Here is a 22,767-nt window from a genome sequence, read left to right as displayed (position 1 = left end):
TAGGGTTCTTGTTCTCTAGAAGTCAACCTAGACCCTACTAATCTATTCCAGCTAGGATGGAAAGAGATCAATGGAAAACAGACAAGTGGTGAACAATTCACTTTGATAAATCTTAGCAAATCCTTAGTGTACACTTAAAGGTGTGCTGGACTGAGCAAGGTAAATTCATTATTATCCCTACCAAAGGATTATGTATCCTTGACCAAGTTTTTAATTCTTCAAGGTCATACTAATGACTGTTTTTTGTTCTTTTTTTTTTTTTTTGAGATGGAGTTTTTCTTTTGTTGCCCAAGCTGGAGTGCAACGGCGCAATCTTGGCTCACTGCAACCTCTGCTTCCCGGGTTCAAGCAATTCTCCTGCCTCAGCCTTCCACCATCTAGCTGAGAGGACAGGCATGTGCCACCACGCCCAGCTAATTTTTTCTATTTCGTGGAGACGGGGTTTCACCATATTGGCCTGGCTGGTCTCGAACTCCTGACCTCAGGTAATCCACCTGCCTTGGCCTCCCAAAGTGTTGGGATTAAAGGGGTGAGCCACCGCGCCCGGCCATGACTTTCTTTTCATACCAAGATGCAATAAGGCAGACAGGTTAGAGAGTAAATTAATGACCTGTTGGATGAATCAAGGACTTTAGAGTTACCAAGCCCTTTCATTTCATGTAACTTTTGAATTGCCAATAATCTCTACAAGGTTAGTCAGAAGAGCAGGAGTTCTTTATAGATGAAGAAAGTGAAGTTCAGAGAAGCCAAGTACTGTGGTTACTACTGAATACTGGAGGTATCTGGAACTCCAAGTTTACTCATTTTCCCCTGAGCCCAGGGGCATAAGGTCAGTTTGGCTTCATTTTGGGGGTGTGATTTCTCCAATTTTTTTCAGAAAACATTTTCTGAGTATGTGCCAAGCTCTGTGTCAAACACTTTCCATGCCTTTCTTAGTTAACCCTCAAACCACACTATGAGAAGAAAATTATTGTTATCCTTCTCATTTTACAGATAGGACAACCAAGGCTCCAAGAGTTTGTGGAACTTACCCAAAGCCCTTCACCAAACACCTGAATACCTTTTGGCAGCCCCTCCGGACGGGCTGCACTGGTCCCTTAATCCATGTAAAACAAGATGTGCTTTTTCCCCTGTTCACATAGAGGCCCCCAAATCACTGGCAAGTCATAGGAAATTCTTAAGTGGCTGCTTATTAATAACATTTTCAGTTTATATTAGGCCGCCTTTCATCCAGGGGAACTGGGCCAGCTCCATGCACAGAGAACCATAGAAATTCAGCCATCTCTGGTATGGACGTGAGCCAGCTGGCAGCGGAATCCCTCAGGGGCTTGGCTTGTGGGGATTCTGGCAATGGTCACACCCTTCGAAACTTGACAGGGGCCCTTTAATATCTGTGCTGAAGGGCTGGAGGCAAAAACTTCCCAGAAATCCATGTGCTCAGCAAACAAGGCCAGAGGCTCCGGACGACCCCAGTGGACTTGCGAAACAAGAGAATCCAGCGATCGGAGGTTTACCAGACACCAATGCTGGATGTAAAGCCCCTCAATTCAGATTGAGTTAGACACAACAGGGAAAGACATTATTTTCAGGAGAGACCTGGCTTTAGTCAAGGCCAAAGAAAGAAACAAAACAAACAAAATTCTCAGGGTTTTCTACAGGATGGACAGGCAGCAAAAGTGAGATGCTGATTTCCCTGATTTGAGCTGGATCTATGGAAAGGTTTTTGTGGTTTTGTTCTGAGCTACAACTCGCTTCCTCATTCTTACAGCAGTGAAAGGAAGGAGGGACGTACACAGAAAGAAAATATCGTTTCCTGGTGTTCATGATTTTTTGGAAAGAAGCCCTTGATGAATTGGATTCACATGTCTACAGGAGTAAGGTTTTGAAAATATTAAAAAATTTGTTATACTCCGATTTGACAAGGTGCTTGTTGAAGGATGTACCCCTCCTCCATCCCAGCCCCCGCACTGTGTCCCAAGCCTGCTAGATGTAGCAACGCCAACACACTTTTAGCATAGTTGAGGAAATGAATAAGGAGGAGCCGGGACCGTGGACTTCCTTGGTGCACGGAATGAGTCTTAGTCATTTATTCATTATCTCTTTTTACCACCTCTGTCTTTACTATCCTAGTCCAATTCACCATTACCTCCTGCTTGAGCTACTACAACAGCCTACTTCCTAATTTCCTGCCTCCATGCCTGCCCTTCTAGAATCTAATTTCCACCACTGTTTGTTTTTTAAACAATGATGATAACACTCAGCTCTCCTGCTTAAAATGTGCCATTAACTTCTGACAACAGTGAGAATGAAGCACAAACTCTTTAACCATAGCCTACAAGACCCTATATAACCTGGTCTGTTCCTCTCTCTCCAAATTTATTTTGTTCTACTCTATTCCCCATCTTGCTCCAGCCTCAGCAGTCTTTATTTGTCCTTTGAATTTGCCAAGGCTATCCCTCTCTTAGGATCTTTGCAGCAGCTGCTCCTCGGCCCAAAACACCCTTTCCTCAGTACTTCAGGAGCTGCCCTGCTTTTCACTATTCCCATCATCAACCAGAGACATCTTTTCCTTAACATCAGACGCCATTTTACTTGTTGGTGTGTCTATAATACCTTTTCCCATTGTAATGTAAATTTTAAAATCCTATATCTAGAATAATAAGCATTCAATAAGTAGCTCTTTGAAATTTTGACTCTCTAATACTTAGTCTGAAATCTAACTGCAACCAGTGAGCTACAAACAAGATATGACCAAAGCGTAAACTTAATTTTTCATATTTTTTTTTACAATAACTGAAAATGTGTATTGCTACAATGATGTCAAAAACGTAGAATGTGATTCAACTACATGATGAGTAGTGTTTGGCCAAGATCACATTAAAGAAAGACTGCCTTTGTCCTCAATTAAATGAAAGTATGCAAAAGCTTAAGATGAGGTAGAGACAAATGTATTATAGCTGACAATGTACCATAACTATAGTGTAGTAATTTAATTCTGTTACTGTACTGCAAAATGTCAAGTATTTGAAAGAATGCCTCAAGTACAGAAATACTGAAAAACTCTGGCCTAGCACACAGCAAATGTTCAAAAAGTTGTTAAACTGTTGAGTGAACAATAAAAAGTATCTGAGAGATAGAAGGAACAAGAACTCCTGTGGCCTTGGCATCTGAGACCACGACCCTTAATGTACTCATCTATAAAATGGAAGAAAATCAGGTAACTCTCTCCTTCTAGCTCCACAGGGTTTAACATTAGCTCCTGGGTAATCATGTAGAAAAATGCTGCATTTCTCTGGGCTATCTGCTCTGGGGCAGAAAAACATTTTTTTTTTTCCAGTCTCACATTAACCTGTAGAGATTTCTCTGGATGAGTTTACAACAACCTACCACCCAACTTAGCAGTTCTAAACCTTTTGGGTGACTTGATGCCCTTAAGAATCTGATGAAAGCTGGGATCCTCTCCCTTAAAAAATGGACATATGCACATTCACAGAAAATTTTGCATTAAATTTCAGAAAGTTCATCAATTCTGTCTGGTCCTTTGCTGTCCAGGGATCCTAAGCTAAAAACATCTGGTTTGGAAAACTGGTTAAGTGCAAAAGACCGGCTGTGATATTTTAAACTACCCACAGGGCCAAAGTCAGCGCCTTACATCTCGCAGATGCTCAATTGCTATTTCTCACTCTCTGTAACATTCTTTTAAAAATTCAAAATAGCACATGATATCATAGTTACCATTTAGGATGCTTCATCTTAGCAATTCAGTGGTGCGGGATTTAAAACCATTTTTAAGCATTACAAGGGCAAACAACGTGAGTGTTTAGGCAGCTGGTTAGGCAGCCAAATTGACAGTGAAAAGAAGGCAGGTTCAAGCTTTCTGATCAGTCAGGCCCGTGATTACGCTGCTTTCTACTTATTCCCCTTTCAGAAGCCAGTCTAGCAAGAATCGAAGCTCCTGTTGAGAGACGAGCATGTGAATTCTTTGCTGTGCATTTTCACCCTCCTTCCTAATGAGGCAGGCACTTCGGAGTGGCCCAACCTCCACAGAATGCAAGGGTGGGGGTGTCATCTTTCCAGTCCGTGGCAAGCTCCTAGTCTTGACAGGCTTTCCTGGCAACTTCTGAGATGATGAACTCAAAAGCAAGTAATAGACTCAGGCAGCGATTTAAATGCAGTTCTGACTCTTGATGGATAAGCTGTCAGGGGAACGGGAGAGCTTTAGCTGAGGGCTATGCAGTTGCTGTGCCAGGAGCGCGCACTTCATATCCCCTGACTACCTAACCAATGGCTGGACTGCCAGGAGGATGCCTACAGAAAACAGCCCCTTGTAAAGGAGGTATTCCTCTGACAGCATCACAGCAGAAGACCTGGAGAAAGACCCTACCTCACTGGTAATGAAAAGGGACAGGAGCCCTAAGGTGTTAATCAGAACAACAGGATGTATATTACAGAGAAAGAAAGAAAAAAAGACTATTGAAACTTCAATTTACCAAAAATTAAACTTTCTTTTTAATTTGTATAAATTTAGGGGGTACAAGTGCAGTTTTGATACATGGATATACTGCATAGTGGTGAAGTCTGGGCTTTTAGTATATCCATCACGTGAATAGTGTACATTGTACCCATTAAGTAATTAACTAAAACTTTCAGTAAGCCTGCAGAACATTCACATTCATGAGAACAAATAAAATACAGAGTAAATAGAAAACAGGGTTTCATTCCAGCACTCTTAGGCTATTGGTAGGTGTTCAATACGTATTTACTAAACTGGAAAGAGAACCAACTTCCAGGGGGTATCCAAGGGTTGAGTTAGCATGTAGGGTAAATCTCCTGGGCCAACTGTAGCTCATGGGTACGGGCTGCCTCCAGTGCTGTGTTGAGAAGGACTCTGAGGATGCATTGGGGATGGACAGAAAAAATGTGTCGATTATTTGGGAGGTCTGAAGTGGACTAAGGAGACTGGAGCATGGTGATATAGGTGCCGGGTATTTGACATACTAATCATATGGTCAGGACATTTATAAGAGTAAAGTCCAAACAGCCTGGTGTCTAGTGAAGTGACAAATATCAAACTCAGATAATGTTCACAATCAACCTCTTTTGGCTTCCATACAAAATAGGATCACTGGGATTCATTTTCAGGACAGTAATTTGCATGGTTGCCATAGCCTGAATCACAAGATATACTCAGTTGGGCTAACCCTGCTTTTCCTATTAAGGCAGAAAAGGTATCTGTCATACTGTACAAATTTACAAAACCAAGACGGATAATGAACTGGGATTTAATTTAAAATAGCCAAAACCTCAGTTAACTAGAAACCCCCATTCCTCAGAATACTCCTTTCATGTACCACTTCCTCCCCACCCCAGGTGACAACAGAGCAAACACCTGTGCTCTTTGAAACTTCACAATGCCTTTTACTTTAATTTATATAAATCAGAACATTTTTTACTTAAAAACAATAAAACCTCATCTGGGAAACATCTACTTCTTATAATCTCAAGTACCTGAAATATTTGTAATTGTACATATCATATAATTACACACACATTCACACAGTAAGTCCCAAGATATTTCACATCTATTATGTCTATAAGTCGTGATGGTTCCAGAGTCAGGTGATATGAATTCAAATCCCAAGTTGGCCACTAACTAGCTGTGTGACCTCGGTCAAGTTATTCAACCTCTCTGTGCTTAGTTACTGCAGAATGCAGATGGTAACAAAGCCTGCCTCCTAATGCAAGGATCAAGTAAAATACAGCACATAAAACAGTGAACACCTAGTGAACACAGTGCCTGGCACACAGTAATCTTTAAATATTAAATATTATTTTATTACTCTGCAGATGGAGAAATTGAGTCATGGTGCAGCTGAGGGATTTATTTGAGGTTTACTCAAATAAGCGACAATTGGAACCAGACTCTGGACTTTCTGAATTTAGTCAAATTTTCTTTCCTCTATGCCTATTATAAAGGTAGTTTAGAAGAAGTAGCATCAGCATCCCAGGGGAGCTTGTTAAAAATTCAGAATCTGCATTTCAGCAACGCCCCCAGGTAGATGCACATTAAACTTGAGAAGCCTTGCTCTCTAGCACTCTGTAGGATGCTTGCATACATAACAAAGCCCTGGAGAGCTTCTGAAAGTGAACGAGCAACACCAACACACTGCCCACTGACACCCCCTCTTCACTAGTGCAAAGCATCCAAAGGTCAGACATTCTTCCAGGAAGCTTCCTGCCATTCTCTGGGGGGCTACCACTTCTCATATTCCAGCACATATTCACAACACAGAGAAGTCAGGTCCTGATCTAAAACCTGACCTTTTAGTTCCCCGCCAAGAGTGGCGGACAGTGCAAATTACACTCCTTCCCTGATGAGGCTGAATTCATTCTGACAGTTCGCACTCATCAAGGTCATGGCTGGAAGACAACATATAGATCACCTGATTTAGGACCTTCATGTTCAAGATGAAAGAACTGAGGCTCAGAAAAGGGAAACATACATTTTAGTTAGAACCTGATGTGCACACAACTGGCAATCAAGAGCAACAAGTTGGCTTCCCTCTCTTCAAACTCCCAGCGGTTTGCCCACAGTCACAAGTTCAGACCAGAAGAATTCTCTATGTTCCCTGTAGTCCAGCAAAGCACTTCTTCTACCTGTCTGCAGTTTTTACTTCTCATCTCAGGGTGTCTTCTGACTTTCCAAGCAATCTCACACTTTCATTCCAAAAGCCACATTAAAAGCAGAAGGTGAAGACACCACTATGTTCTGTTTCAAGTCTGACATATTCTCTTGGGTGTTTCTAACTTTACCAAAGATCAACCAATGAGATTTTAATTCAATGGCTAAATAATGAGGTGTTTCTCAAATGAGGGATTCATAAAGGAGCTATATAAGAGAAACAAACACATCCCCAGGGGACATTATATGAAAAGTATAAAGAAGCCTAGAATGGTGGACAGGATTTGGACTCTAATTATCCTGGGTTCAAATCCCAGCATTACTCTTTACTGTCTGTGTAAGCTTGAACAAGTTACTTAACTTCCAGGAGTCCTGATTTCTCAATTACTAAATAGAACCAATAATATTTAGCTGCATGATTGCTGTAAGAATTAACAAGGCAAGTTTACATAAAGCATCTTTCGTAGCAAACACTCAGTAGGCGCTCAGTCTGTGACAGTTATCATACATCCACATCAACATTAACCACAAACTATACACAGACACATAGACACTCAAAACATACATTGCCTTCTATATTAACAGTTACCTTAAAACCTTACCAGATTTTGTGACCACAGAAAATAGGCTGTCTCTTAGTTAAGTCTTGGAACTTTCATGAGCAGGCATCTCTAAGGACTCATGACTGATCAATGGATGCCAAGAAAAGAGCTGGAAAAATTGGCATCTTGCCCAGTTGAAATGAAATGCTAAGAATTTCTGCCTTGGCTACCCTTAACCCTGGATGGGGCTGGAAAATATTTACAAGGTTTGATTTTAAGGAGTCGAGGAGAGGAGGGTGACTTGAAGCCAACAGCACTCCCAGTGTGAGAAGAATGGAGGCAACTCAAGTCAGCCTCTTATCACTCAAGGCAGGCTGGGTGCTGGGTTGGAAAACATACCAACCAGAAGTGGATCTTGCTCCATGTCCAAAGAGATAAAGAAAGGGCTCCTGTGCTACCTTCAGTGCCCCAGGATACAGCACTCAAACACTTACATACAGCAGCTCAAACACATACAGCAGCTCAAACACTAGCACCAGAAAGAAGGGAGCTATCAGAGAACCTCCTGCAGGTTCACTCTGCTGTTCTGAGTGAGCATGACTCTGGCAATGCTTTGTCAAATGAGGCCAGCCCCGATTTTCTTCATGCCTCCAGTTCCAACCAGCAACATCTCTGGATTCTGTGCCCCCTGGAGTGTTAGGTTTCATCTTCCAAGTCAACACTCATATCTGAGTGCTTGGTTCAGCCAATTTGATCTTTACAGACTTCACAGCCAAACATGCGCTAAAGTTTACCCCCTACACCCACCAGGGAAAGGCAGGCTCATATTGTACTTGAAAATCTGCTCCTTTTAATTAATGTACTTTTAGAAATGGTCCATGGTGCTCTAGTGGAAAACATGTGCAGTGCTTAGTCATAAGGAGGGTTTTCGGATTTAAAATGGCTTCGCTGTGAGTTTTGTAGGACAGATGGGGAGAGGAGTTTTTAGCTAAAGGAGAACAGAGTTGCCTTCTGAGTTGCAACTTCACCCAAAGGGAACCTTCAGCTTTGCACTTCCATGGTGGATTGGCAATTGCTCTGATATTCTCCCAGCTGCTTCTCCATTCTGTCTTCCTTTCCCTCCCCTCCTCTTAAAGCTCCATCCAAACTCACACACTCTCTCCCCTCTCTCCAGCCTTGCTTTTTTCTCCTCTGCCTTATCCCCAGGGAAATAACACAACGAGCAAGCCTATGGTTTTCAGACACCAAATAATAAACTGCTCAGACAATAGGCCAAAGAAAAAAGAAAATGAAGTCTCCAAACTCAACTGACTCAATCCCCAAAAGAGATCTTTCACCCCTGCTTGATTCATACACACACACACACACACACACACACACACACACACACACACACAGCATAAAAACCAGAACATTTCATTTTAAATGTTTACAGGTTAAGACAGAGCAAAGGGGCAAATGTCACTCAAAAGCATCAACAAAGAAAACAGATTTGGCCAATACCTCATCCTCAAGCTTCTTAGTTTGCAAATAGCTCATGGTCACCAGCAGTTCCCTGTTTATAAGCACCACAATCACGGAGGGAATGAACAGAGAAAGGTTTCAGTGGGTCTTTAAGCACAAAAGAAAGTCTTTATCCAAATGCCACCCAGAATTCCTATCTGAGGGACAGAGCCTTTTGACTGTTGTGTGTTTACAGACAGCATAGAAGAAATGACCACAGCCTGGGGGCTACTAAATAATGAGGTTTCTGCTAATTCAAGGCAGGCAGGGCAGTTGGGTCATTGAGCCCTTCTCAAATTCAGAGCGTTTGGAATTGATGTTTATTAAAAGAAGCACTAGACGGGTACCACGGTTTGTCATCTGCTATGCCGTTTTATTTGGATTTCCCAAATACCTTGTTGTTGTTGATTTCTAATTTAATTCTATTGGCCTTCAGTTTCTCTGTTAAATAAATATTAAAATTACTGCCCCCTGTTGTTCACAGATCGAGATTAACTGGGAAATATGCTCAACATCCAGTCAGTACCAGGAATTGGGCAAGGGCATTATAGCTGCTATCTTCACAGCAATCCCATGCATTCAGGGGACTTTATTTCCAATATTCATATGAGGAAGCCAAAGTTCAGAGAGGTCAGGCAACTCTCCTGAGATCATACATCCAATCAGGAAGTAAGGGAGGTGGGCTATGCTTAAGGTATAAATATTATTCTCCGTGCAAAACACAGCTCTACTAAAGATGAGTAGCAACCAGGAATGACCAACTCCCAGTTCTGAGTTTCTTGAGAAAGAATTTTATGGCAGACTCCTCTGACTCTTCTAATTCACTTTTGTTTTTCAGATCCCTGTGTCAGAGTTCTAATTCCCCAAAATTAAAAAGAAAGATCTTGGGAGGAAGGGGAGAAACAGCAGTCCACTTGTGTGACAGAAGTAGGCCCACCGGCATGAAGGAGGCAGACTACGAGCCTGGCAAAATTGTACCATGGCAGTGACACAAAACAAAAGCAGACAGACTGGGCCATGGGTAGGCAAGCAGGCAGGGGAGGCCTATTCCTTTCCCTTAGCAGCCAACCCATAAGCTGAAGGCACCGAGATGGTGGCAAAAATTCAGCCTTGGAACTTCTGAGGAGCCAACCAGCAGGTTAAGCACATATTCAGTGGCCTCCCTGGATAGAGAAGAAAATGCTCAATGTCTGCACTGAAAAGAATTAAGAAAGAAAAGGACTGTCTCTCACATGCATAGTTGAAGCAGAAGAGAAATCTAGAAATGCATTGATTCCAACTGGGACCCCGCAGCTTTCTACATGTGACCTGTCAGCTGCCAAAACAGGATGCCTTCTTTAAGGCTGCCTAAGCCCCAGCTAGTTCTAAATGATTTTCATTATACCACCTGGTCACTTTCAGTTCTGCAAAATACGGTAGTTCTGGATAATATACTTTATTCTGTCAACTCAATCAATAGGGTGGAAAGTTTCTTTGAGTGGGAATCATTTGGATAGAACAGTACCAGAGATGGCATCTTTTCTGCTAGCAAAACGTTTCTGCAGGCAAATGGATGTGAACATGTTGCCTTTTCAATACTGTTTTTTAGCAACAACACTTATGATGATAATGACAAAATGGTAACAATGACAATAACAACAACAACAGCAGCTAATATTTACTGAATATTTACTATGTGGCTGCCACTGTGCTCTGCATAGGTCATCTCATTAAATCCTTACACCTATCACCTTAACTATAGATTCCATTGCTCTCTCCACTTTACTGGAAGGAATGGGTAGCTCTAAGTATCTTCAGCTCTTTCCAACTCCAGAGTCTGAGCCCAGGATAAATATCATCTCATACTATCTAACCTCTAAGTTCCCTTCTCATTCTTTAAGCTTCCATAAATGCATCTTTCTTCCTCTATTTCTATCTTTTTCCCTCACATTTCATGGGTAAATCTTTATAAACACACCATTTCAAACAATGCTATTTTACTATTTCTGGCTGCCCCGTGAATCTTTATAGACTGAGATGCCCGATGAAACCAGTATGTTTTAATTTTTACATGAAAAACAGAATTTCCAAGGGGAGGGAGCATTTGATGGAAAGGCAAAACCTTTATAAGCACTCAAGGCATTAAAATCCAAATTTCCAAAATATGGTAATTATGTCAAAGTTGTGACTTACTCTGGAGCCCTTGGGGACACTCATCCTGACCCATCTGTGAAAGCCATCAGCAGGCAGTAAGCCTTCTGAGGAGCAGGATTACAGCAGCCAATTTGGCCTCTAGCAAAGAGGCAAGGCTGCTTCATTTAGTTTAAGTCTCACTGAGATGGTTTAAAACACTCTTTGGGAAGAGATGTGCAGGCGAAGCAAATCACAGCCTTACCAGCTGCAGATTCAGTACACGGCAGTCTATGCCTACATATTCATGGCACACTGGAGCCCTCCCCTGACTGTGCTCATATATGCATTGATATGGGAAGCAGAACTCTCTCACTGGGGAAATAATCTATGTGCCTAAGTTAGACAACAGCCACATTTGGACAAGCGGATGGCATCACATCTGGTATGGATCGCTAACCTCGGTATGATGTGGCCCAGCCTGGATTATTTATGATTCATAAAAGTCCCACTGGACCCCAGCATAGTCCAAGACCACATAACAAAAAACCACGGGATTAAAAATCTGTATTTCATTGCAAGACCCCCATGGCAAATTAGTAATGCTATGATTGGTTTTCGAGAAGCCAAGAGTGAGGAGAACTAACTATGATCACTCCCTCAAGAAACCCAGCGTAGAGGGCAAACCAAATCATGTGTTTCAGCCAGGCTATGCAGTCATATTCTGAAGCTCTGTCACCATTTCTAATCTGAAAGCAGTGTCTAAAATTAAACCTAAATAATTTGAAAGCCATTTCTTTACCTGGAAGTCTCAGCTAAGTCCTTGTTCCTCAGATCCCCTAATGGTTTCTGACATCATGTGTTGAAATGAGTACTGTGCATGAACACTATCAGGTATTTGGTCTGTTAGCCCCTTTCCCCATATTATTATGGTTTTTTAAAGAAAGCTACACTTTTAGAGAAACGCTGCTTCTTCTTAAGCATCAAGATTTAAGCGTTTCTTCAGGACTCCCTAGAGCTGTGACATAACACTTTGTAATTGAGCTTTCTAATAAGCATAGAAAAGGCAACAGGGGTCGCAGGGCCACCAAAAATGCTACCTGGCCAAGAAAACGAAGCCCCAATATCCTCCCCCAATGCAAAGGCCCTAGATCTGGCTTTCTCATCCTCCTTAGAAAATACACTGCTGTTTAATTTGTGAATTACAGCAAATTTCTTACCCACCTCCAGGGAGGATGAAATGCCCAGTCTCAGAGGAAGCTTCTGCCAGACCCTTGGAGCTTGTCAATTGTCCCAGTTCACTTTCTCCCTGGGTCTGACTTCTAAGAACGCAAGCAGGACCCCAGGCAGCCAAAGCATCTTCTCCTCAAACCCCCTTTTCAGTCTGAACCCTTCCTGAAGCTGGCAACAGACTCAAGCCGAGCTGCTCCACATTCCCTCAGGGAAAACAGCACTGCTGGATCCAGACTCTGCTGGAGAATTCACCAAGCAGGGAAAAAAAGTATGACTTCTACTCTTCCTCTAGATCAGCCTGAGTGCTCAGATCGCCTTCCGGAGGACCTCCAGTTTCCTCTTAACTCCCCTTCTTCATGACAATCTGAAGGAAGAAGTCACAGACTCCAGCCTCAGCGTCACCAGCTGATCCTGAGCCAGACCCGGGGTGACTAGTCAGCTGCTCACAGAGCTCAAGCCACTGAACCAGGAAATGTGCTGCTTGGTCAAAAAATAATAATAACTGTCAGTGGCGCTGCTGGTGGTGCCTGAGAAGTCGCTGTTGCAGTGCTTGCATCCTCCGCATGCTAATGAAGCTGTGATGTCAGCAAGTCAGTCACGGCATCTGGACGTCCCATCCCGCTGCCCAGTGCTGAGATTTATTTACATGTAAATTAGCCTTGCCTTCCAAATCAATAATCCCCAAGCCAGGGAGAGGGGAAGGAAGCCTTTGCTGGATGCAAAGGCCCAGCTACGTAACCTCCAAATGAGCATGAAAAAAATCACATATAAGAAGAGAGGCTTTAAAGACACATGCCTATTTTTTTTCTTCTTAAAAGCTGTGCTCTTATGTGCCAAGGTTCAGATCTGGGCACAATTATCAACCTGAACGCCTGTTTCAGGTTATATGCTGCACCAACCTAGGAGTGGAATCAGAGCACTCTTTTTTAAATTAAATGCTGTGCCAAGCCTTCAAATGCCTCTCCTTTTTTTTTTTTTTTTCTTTCTCTTCTCTCTTCAACTTTCATTTTGGGGTGTTGCTTGTTTTTTGGCCTGAGACTATGTCACCTTTGAGTTTTTGTGCACCTTGAAATAAAGCACAAGTGACTCCTTTCCTCATGTGCTTGGGTGGTGAGTTAGTCAGCTGCCCTTTAACCCCTTACTCAATTCCAAGCGCATGCAGAAGAAGACAAAGCATAAACCTTCCCAGGGGCATCTGAAGACCCTGAGACCCTCAGAGAGCATTGCTTCCATCTCCTCATTTTACAGATTAGAAAATGGAGACAACTGGAGAAAGGACTTTTCTAAAGTCACACCAGGATTTCAGCAAGGATGGGTCAGAACCCGCATTTCCTAGAACTCAGATAGAGCTTGTGTTGAATACCTTTTGGGTCTCCGATCTCCATTTTTCTACACCACTAGGCAGCCTAACCAAGCGATCTGGAAGAAAGGAATCTATACATTTGGAGAGCCCTGTGTTCAAATCCTACCTTGCCTTCCTGCTAGCAGTATGATCTTAGGCAAGTAACTTAACTTGTGGGATCTTCAATAACCTCATCTGTACCATTCACTCATTCAATAAATATTTACTGAGCACATACTCTATGCCATTCACAGCTCTAAAAACTGGGTATAAACACAGTCTCTGCTTTCAAGGACCTTATGGGCTACTGCAATTAAACAAACTAAAATATTGAATAGAACTATGCTGAAGATTAACACAATATCACATACTCAATAGCTATTTCTGATATTTTGAATGAAGTTAGAAAAATTCACCGAGGCATACTATCAACTAGGCTGATCACTGTTCCTAGGATCTGAGTATTTCCATGGTCATCTTTAATTGTTTAAAATCATATATTCCTTCAATGCTGCCTGTGCAGTATCCCGGGCCAGGAGACAGGCAAGAGCCAGGCAATATTCTGGACTCTGTGCCTGTGATAAGGAAGCACTGTGAGCGAAAGTGAAGGGTGAGGGAAAGGTTGGGGAGGCTGGGAGTGAGGAATATCCCATCATGCACAGAAGTGTCCCAAAGGACAAAGCAGCTAGCACGGCTCCTTGCCCACACTCCCCCGCCTGGGGAACCCACTCTGATGAGCTCTGCCCTTCCAGCTGGAGTTCCTGAAGCTTCAAATGAATTTCTTTGTTGGATGTGGGGAAGTTAAATTATGTCTTTTGTTGTACGTAATTGTATTAATAATGCTTAATAACTTCTTTCAGAATGCTTCTCTCTAGTTCCCAGAAGACATTTCATGGTGAAAATCACGAGACCCGGAATAACTTCTCAGTAAGAGAAATAAAATACAAGCAAATGAATAACACTCAGCCTTCAGTTTCCATCACACAAAACTCAGAGCGTGTAGGGAGGGAGATGGTCTCCCCAGACTTCAATATCCTTCAAAAAGTCAATTAACAAATCTAACAGTTTGGGGCCCCCAATAGCCAAGTGGAAGCAGTGACATTCTAACCCAGTGTGGCCACGAACAAGTCACTTCAACTTTCCATGCCTCAGTTTCTTAAAAATGGGTACACTACTCTCTAATCTACTCATGATCAGCATGGTCATATAAGAGGCAATTCACAGGTGATCAACAATGAAATAAGACAGCTGAAACATAGCAAGAGATTAATCTTCACCTGGAACAGATGTGACACTTGACTACCAACTTCATAAGAATTAACACCATAACATGGAGTCTAAAATGGATTGCCTGGGGTCAGACTCTGGCTCTGACACTTGCTAGGTCTATGACTTGAGGCCTGAGGTCCTTACATGTAACCTAGGGCATAATGATAGTGCCTACCTTCATGGGGCCATTGGGAGAATCCAATGAGAATTAATGTGAAACATTTAACACTGAGCCTGGTACACAGCAAACACTCAAGAAGTGTTAGTTATTGGTAATATTAATAGAAGCAATCATGCTTCCACCATTAACTTCAGCGCAAATTAGTTAAGTAACCAGTTAAAATTCAAAAGGTGGGGAGAAAGCGGTAAAGGGAAGACTGCAAAATCATCTTTATTCCTAGAGCATATCTCAAAGTTCCATCTAATGTGGGTGAGCCACTGATATGCCATTTTCCATATGATACAATACAAATGCTTTGAATTGCTATGAATCTAGGAAATAAAGGAGTAAAAAAGACCAAGAGGTGGGCCCCCTCTTCTGAAACTATACACCAGGACAAGACAACTATATTTTTGAGATGAATACATGCTTCATCCATTCATTCATATATCCATTCACTCATTAAATAAGCTCCTACTATTTGCCAGTCACCGTGTTAGGGTCTGGGGACAACATGGTGACCAAGATACACATGGATCCTGCCTTAAAAGAGCTTGGCAATCAGAGAGAAGACAATTAAGTAGGCAATTAGAGTAGAATGGGGTGTGTGTTATGGTAGGAGGCATGCAGAGTCCTCAAAGGCCTAATTGCATTCAAGAGAGGGACGGCACAAAAGCACGCTGCCCAAGTCCTTTTGCCAGCACACGCTCTGTGAGCTCAGCTTGGTGATAAGGAAGCTGGATATCTATGCATCACACTTACACAGAATATTAAAATTACAAAATCCACAGACTGTTAATTCCCTGTGGTCATTATTTTCTTCCTGGAGACCATTCTAATGAGGATTTTTAGAAATTATACTGGTAGGTATTAGACAAAGTGAGAAAAAACTACTTTAAAAATTTCGGAGACCTAGTAAATAGGAACAAAACTCATATTGTTTTTCTAAAAAACAGTGAAATTCCACATTCATGACAGCAAACTTCATGCGAGTAAAGGCAGGGAAGAACAGGTAATACATATGAGAAACTCAACCAAATGTTTATTAGGGATTTGTGAAGCAGAGGACACTCTTGTCAGGAGACAAGGATGCAACTGTCGACCTTCAGAACTTTCTGTTTAGGTAGAATGATAGGATATTTATACAAATGACCATAATTGCATATAGTGTATAGGAGAAAGGACAAGGAAGACAAAATTAATTATGGCAGAGGTGATCGGAACCAGGAAAAGTATGATCTGGGTCAGGCCCAAGGTCAAAAACGCTTTTACTTTTTTGGAATTAAAAAACAATTTTATAGTGGGGGAAGGCCTTACTAAACATGTCACAAAATCCAGAAGTATAAAAAGACTGCAAAAATTTGACCTTAGTCAAATTCACCTTCTGCTAGAGGTGTTCCAGGCAGGAAGAAGAACATGAGTAGGAAGGAAAATTATGAACACAAATGCAGAATTAAGAGACGCCTGCATGGACACAAGACAGCAAAACAGCACCAACATGACACTGGCAGGTAATAACAAAGAGACAGCTCCATACATGCTGGAAAATCAAATCATCTTTCCATTCTAGACAGCTTTAGGCAGCATCTTGTTAGAGGATTACAGGGAAAGGTCAAGTATATCTCTACTGGTCAGGTTACAGAAGGGAAGGGTAAGTGACAGGAAGGGTGGTAGCCTCCTAGATGAAGAGCTGTAATGAGGAAGGCTGCAGTGAACAAGTTTTAAATCTCTGTTTCTACGGGCATAAAATAAGAAGGAATGGATTTAAACGACCTAAAGAGGGTCCTAAATTCCTCTTTAGGTCATTTAAAATCTTTCTTGGACCTAAGGAAGACTTCTGAATATTGAGATAAGAACTGACATGGGTCACTCAAGGAAATGGCAGTGTTTCAGTTTTTGGAGAACTTTAAAAAGATAGACATCACTCATCCTAGCTCATTTAGATTACTACCTTCTGGCCCTTCTATTGGGAAATTCTAATTGTTGTAAGGGATATTACCAAAGTTTCAAACCACTCATCTAATAAGGTTTCCCTTTTCAAATGTGTGCATTTGTGTGTGTGCATGCTTTTAAATATTTTACTCAAGAGTAATCCTGATATTTAGATTTCAAAGTCTAATAAAGTAAATGTGGGAGAGGAGGCTGACAAAGAATTGTCATGTAAGTTGGTCTAGCATAGGTGATGATGCAGTAACATATGATCCCAGATGTCAATGGCTTAACACAAGAAAGTTTGATTTCTCTCTCAGGCAAAGTTGGTTGGAGGCCCAGAGGCCTTCCAGGTACTCCATTCTAAGTAGCAACTCAGGGATCTACTCTGCTTCCTTCTTGCGCCTCTGTGATCTCAGTAAATAATTTCCAAGTTACAACAACAGCAGAAGAGAGAACTGAAAAGGCTTTTAGGTGCCTCAGCCTGGAGATGAATGATATCACTTCTAGTGGTCAAACTAGTCCCATGACCTCACCCAGCTGCAAGGAGGCTGGGAACTGTATGCTCACAAAGAACAGGGAAAACAGACAATGGAGGACCCCAGTAATGTCTGCCATAGCTGTCCATTTTAATTTGTGCTATGTAAAGACATTAAACAAAACAAAATACAATCTATTAAACACATAATGCCTTTAAACAAAGGAATGTTTAACATGTAAAAAACTATGATAGTCCTAAATGAGTATTAGAGATCAAAGTTGCATCTGTTTTACCTCAGAACAAAGAAAAAGAAAATATTGTAAATTTTAATTAACTTTCAAGCAACAACAGGCAACCCATGTAACCATACAGAAAATAAATATTTGAAATATGTGAAGCTTCTACAATGTAGGTAAAGATGCATGAGGCACCCACAAAGGTGGAGCTGCATTCATAAAAAAGAAATGCTCAAAAGTGTTATCCTCAACAGTTTCTAGCCAATTTCTAATCCATACTGATAATCTGCCTCCTGCAAAAGCAGAGTATTGTCATTGAAAAACTCCAACAAAAAAGACCTGAATTCACATCTGGCTCGATTACCTCCTAGCAGCATGACCTAGCAGATGACAGCTACCTCACCTCTATGCCTCAGTTTCACCAACTATAAAATGGAGACATCTCTTTATCAAAGGCTTTGGTAAGATTAGATGAACTGAGATATATAAAGTACTTTGTAGAGTACTTAGCATATAGTAAGTGTTAAATCAATATTATTCTCCACTTGGTTTCCAAAGAAGGCAACAGGAAGGAGAGCTGCAAATATAAATGATAAAATTGTTCATGATAACATAATGACAAGCACCCCCTCAAGCCTTCTGTCTTGTCCATTTGTGAAGATTCCGTATCATAAACGCTTCTTATCCACGGACATTTCTAAATCTTGTGAAAAATAATTTGGTACACTTCAAATTCAGAAAAGGGGCCTTCCTTTTTCCCTGTCATCTTAGGAATCTGTCACATTTCATACATTTTAATTATTCTTGATCCCAATAATCTAACACACAAAATTTTAACACAGCCTTTTATCCTCTTTTAATTACATTAATTAAAATGAGAAATATGGACAGGCTAGACTGTGTACATCAAAATGAAAGAGTGCTAAAGATTTTGCTCCCTCCCCACAAAAAGATTAAAGATTGCATCAATGATTTCACCAGGCATACCATTGCACATTTCCATGAAAATATTGTTAAACTGACATGGTGTGCTAGCAAATGGTTTTTTCTTAGACAAAAAAAGCTGCACTTATAATGGCAGCTTTTGGGAACTACTAATTTTCATTAAACAGCTGAAACCTGAATTTTCTTTATGTAAAGGACTAGGAGAACAACAAAGATCTGTACAGGGATGCTTTGGTTTTTCAGTATTCCCTAAATATGAACACTCAGGTTCCTACATGTTTCTCTTGGAAGAGAACATTGGTAAAATGAATGATATCCTAGAAAAAGGCTAAAAAACTCTCTGCCTCATAAAGTAGCAAACTGGCAATAAAGATCTGCTCAAGAAAAATTATTACTACAAAATATCACAGATGTACAAACTGAAATATTGTTTTCCTAAAGGAATGAGGAGGACTGGACATACCAGACATCTTGCATACTTTATCTCATTTAGTCCTCACCATAAACCAAAAATGTAGCATTTATTATCCCCTATCATACAGATGAAGACGCAGAGGTCCAAAGAGGATAAAAGAATGATGCAGGGGTCCACAGCTGAAGTTTGGTCTTGGGTCTGATGACAAAACCCATATTCTTTCCTTTACTTCAGAGGATCACAAATTTCTTCTAAAAACAAAAACAAAAACAAAAACAAAAATGAAAACCAGGTGTGTTCCCGTTAGGGTGTGAAGTGTGGGAAATAATGTATTATTAAAAACAGAAAAATACAGGAGGTTCCCTGGGCCATCAGATTAGATCAATTCCTTTGTACAAGGGAAGAATACATAGAGTGTTGCACTCTTAGATGTGTGTCCTTTCCCTTAGGACTCTCATTCTGGTTCACAGTTCTACATCCTTGGTTAGTTAGGATGATCCATCCTTGGTCAATGTTAACGATTATGTGATTAACCTCTCTCTCTTACTAACCAGACTCTATGTGGCCTAAGAGCAGAGACCATGCCTTTTGTGGCTCACCATTCTATTCAAAGGACCTACTGCTTTGTGGCCTGACAGCTAATGAACATTTTTTGAATTAATAAAAAGCTTGACAATGCTTCTTCTAATCTAGAAATTAGAGGAATTTCAGGGTTATTCCTGTAAGAATATCTCTCTGTTCATTTGCATTCCAACATACTCTTTTGAGTGGGAAAGGAAAGGATGGAGTTCAGCTCACTGAAACCCTTCTTAGCTTTGCTTCCAGGATGCCACATTCTCCTGCTTTCCCTCCTACCCTCTGGCTGCTCCTTCTCAGGCTCTTTTGCTGGCTCATGCTCATCTCCTTGACAGCTTAGTGCTGGAGAACCTGCGGCTCAGTCCTGGGACTCCTGTATATCTACATTTGCTTCTCTGGTCTAGGGTAGGGTCTTAAACACACCTTTAGGCTGATGACTCAAGGCCAGACCTTTTCCATGATCTCAAGACCAACTGCCTATGTCACATCTCCATCTCTTAATTCCCAATTGAGTCCACACCATATCCCCCACAATCTGCTCCATCTGTAGTCTTTGCTGTCTCAGTTAATGGCAACTCCACACTCCCAATGGATGAGAACAAATACCTTTGAGCCATCCTTCACCCCTGACATCTAATCCAGAGGAGGTTGACAAACTATATCCCACAGGCCAAATCTGGTTTGCTTCCCGTTTTTGCAAATACTTTTATTGGAACACAATCATGACCGTTCATTATGTGCTATCTATGGCTGCATTCATGCTACAATGGCAGGGTTGAGTCATTGTAACAGAGAATGTACAGCCTGCAAAGCCTAATACATTTACTATATGGTCCTTGACACTGAACATTTTCCAGCCCTTGGCAAATCCTGTTAGCTCTACTGTCAAAATATACACAGGATCTAACATCTTTCCTCCACCATTATCACACTGGTCCATGCCACTGCCATTTCTCTCCTGGATGAAGTTCCAAGTCACCATCAACTCTTGCCTCCTACCTGGTCTATTATTGCTCCCCTTCAGTCTATTCACAAAACTGCAGTCATCTTGATTCTCTGAAAACAAACATTACAGCATGCCATGCTTCTGCTCAAGACTACATTGGTGATGCTGCTCATCTCAGACTAAGTTCCTGGAGATCTAGGTCCTATTGCTTCTCCGACACTATCTCCTGCTACTGTCTCCCTTCCTGTCACGTGAACACTGGCCCTCAAACATGCCAGACACATGTGTGCCTCCTGGTCTTTGCACTTGTCTGAATATTCCTCCTGCAGAAAGTCATGTGGATTGCTCTGTCACCATTTCAAGTCTAATGTCACCTTGGTGAGGTCTAAGTCTTTCCATCCTATCTGAGATTGTCATCCTTTCGGCATCTTCCTAACATGGCCAAACCATTCCCTACTTTATTTTTCTCCTTAGATTCTTTTAAGAAGAGTTATATTGAAATATAATTCATATACTATACAGCTCACCCATTTAAGTATATTCATAGGGTTGTACAACCATCACCACAATCTAACTTTAAAACTTTCTTCAACTCAAAAAGAAACCCTCTAGTAAGCAGTAGTCACTCCCTACTTGTCCCACCACTCCAGGCCTAGGCAAACACTAATCTATTTTCTGTCTCTATAGAGTTGCCTATTCTTGACATTTTATATTAGTGGAAACATATAACATGTGGCCCTTTGTGCCTGGCTTTTCACCTAGTGTATTTTTGGTTCATTCTGTAGCTTATATCAGAATTTCATTCTTTTTATGACAGAGTAATATTCCATTGTACTAATATACATCATATTCATCTGTTCATCAATTGATGGATATTTGGGTTGTTTCTACTCTTTATTATTATAAATAATGCTACTATGAACATTCATGTATAAGTTTTTGTAGGGATGCATGCTTTTTATTTTCCTTGGATACATATCTAGTAGTGGGATTGCTGGGTCATATAACTCTAGGTTTAACATTTCATAGAACCACCAAACAGTTTTTCAAAGTGCTACTCCAGTTTCACATTCTCACAAGTGATATCTGAAGCTTCCCATTTCTTCATATCTTTGCCAAAACTTGTTATTGTCTTTTTTATTATAGTCATCCTAGTGGGTATGAAGTAATACCTCATAGTGGTTTTGATTTGCATTTGCTTAATGGCTAATAATGTTAAACCTCTTTTCATATGTGTGTTGGCTATTTGCATACCTTCTTTGGAGAAATGTATATTCAAATTTTTTGCTCATTTTAAAATCGGGCATACGTGTGTTAAAATTAGTAAGTTATAAAAGTTCCTTGTATATTCTGGGAACATGTCCCTTATTAGATATATGATTTATAAATGTTTTCTCCCATCATGTGGGGTAGATTCTTTTTCTTGATAGTGTCTTTGAAGCATAAAGATTTTTAATTTTGATAAAGTTCATTTATCTATTTTTTCTTTTTTCCCTAGTACTTCAGTTCTGCTTTTTAAGAGCATTCTTCTAGGTCTGTGCCAGAACTACAAAGTCAGCTGTGGTTCCCTTGTATGTGATGAGTTGTTTCCTCTTGCGGTTTTCAAGATTTTCTTTTTGTCTTTCAACATTTTGATTATGACGTGTTTGAGTGTGAATCTCTTTGAGCTTACCTACTTGGAGTACTTTGGCTTCCTGGATGTGTAGACTAATATTTTTCATGAGACTTCGGAAGTCTTCTACCATTATTTCTTCAAATATTTTTTCAGCTTTTTCTCTCTCCTCTTCTACTTATCCCAGTAAGCATATGTAGGTGTGCTTGATGGTATCTCACATTCTTAGGAGCTCTGTTTATTTATTTTCACTCTCTTTTCTCTGCTCTTCAGAGTACACAATCTTTATTGACCTACCTTCAAATTTGCCAATTTTTTTCTTCTACCAAATTAAATCTACTCTTGAACCCCTCTAGTCAATTTTTCATTCCAGTTATTATACTTTTCAACTCAAAATTTTCATTTTTATAATTCTTTTCTAACAATTTCTCTTCATTGATATTTTCTATTTGATGAGATGCTGTCATCATGCCTTCCTTTAATTGTTTAGAAAGTTTCATGTAGTTCTTTGAACACATTTATAATTGTTGCTTTGAAGTCTTTGCCTGCTTGCTCCAACATTTGGACCCTCTCACGGGCAGTTACTTTTGTTTTCTTCCTGTATATAGGTCACACTTTTCTGTTTCTTTGCATGTCTCAAAATATTTTGTTGAAAAATGGACATTGTAGATACTATATTATAGCAATTCTGGATATTGACTGTGCACCACCGCCCTGTCCCCCTTCTGGAGCTTTTTGTTGTTGTTTGCTTATTTGTCTAGTGGCTAGGTAGCCAAGTTGAGCGAAG

At 40.8% G+C, this 22,767-nt stretch overlaps 1 protein-coding gene across 5 annotated transcripts in view; it reads right to left on the bottom strand.

The window, feature by feature from the left end:
* PRICKLE2 (prickle planar cell polarity protein 2) overlaps positions 1-22,767 on the bottom strand; it is a 347,003-nt gene that overhangs the window by 114,440 nt on the left and 209,796 nt on the right. The window contains exon 1 of one of the 5 annotated variants that reach the window (XM_054482677.2): positions 8,728-8,757. The exons of the other annotated variants lie outside the window; for them this stretch is intronic. Within the exon in view, the coding sequence (XP_054338652.1) occupies positions 8,728-8,732 (5 nt within the window). The 5' untranslated portion in view covers positions 8,733-8,757. Of the gene's footprint in view, positions 1-8,727; positions 8,758-22,767 lie in introns of those variants that run through there. 5 annotated transcript variants of the gene reach the window in all.

This window comes from Pongo pygmaeus, chromosome 2 (genome assembly GCF_028885625.2).
Source record: "Pongo pygmaeus isolate AG05252 chromosome 2, NHGRI_mPonPyg2-v2.0_pri, whole genome shotgun sequence".
Classification (NCBI taxonomy): Eukaryota; Metazoa; Chordata; class Mammalia; order Primates; family Hominidae; genus Pongo; species Pongo pygmaeus.
This window is presented reverse-complemented; position numbering and strand designations above follow the sequence as displayed.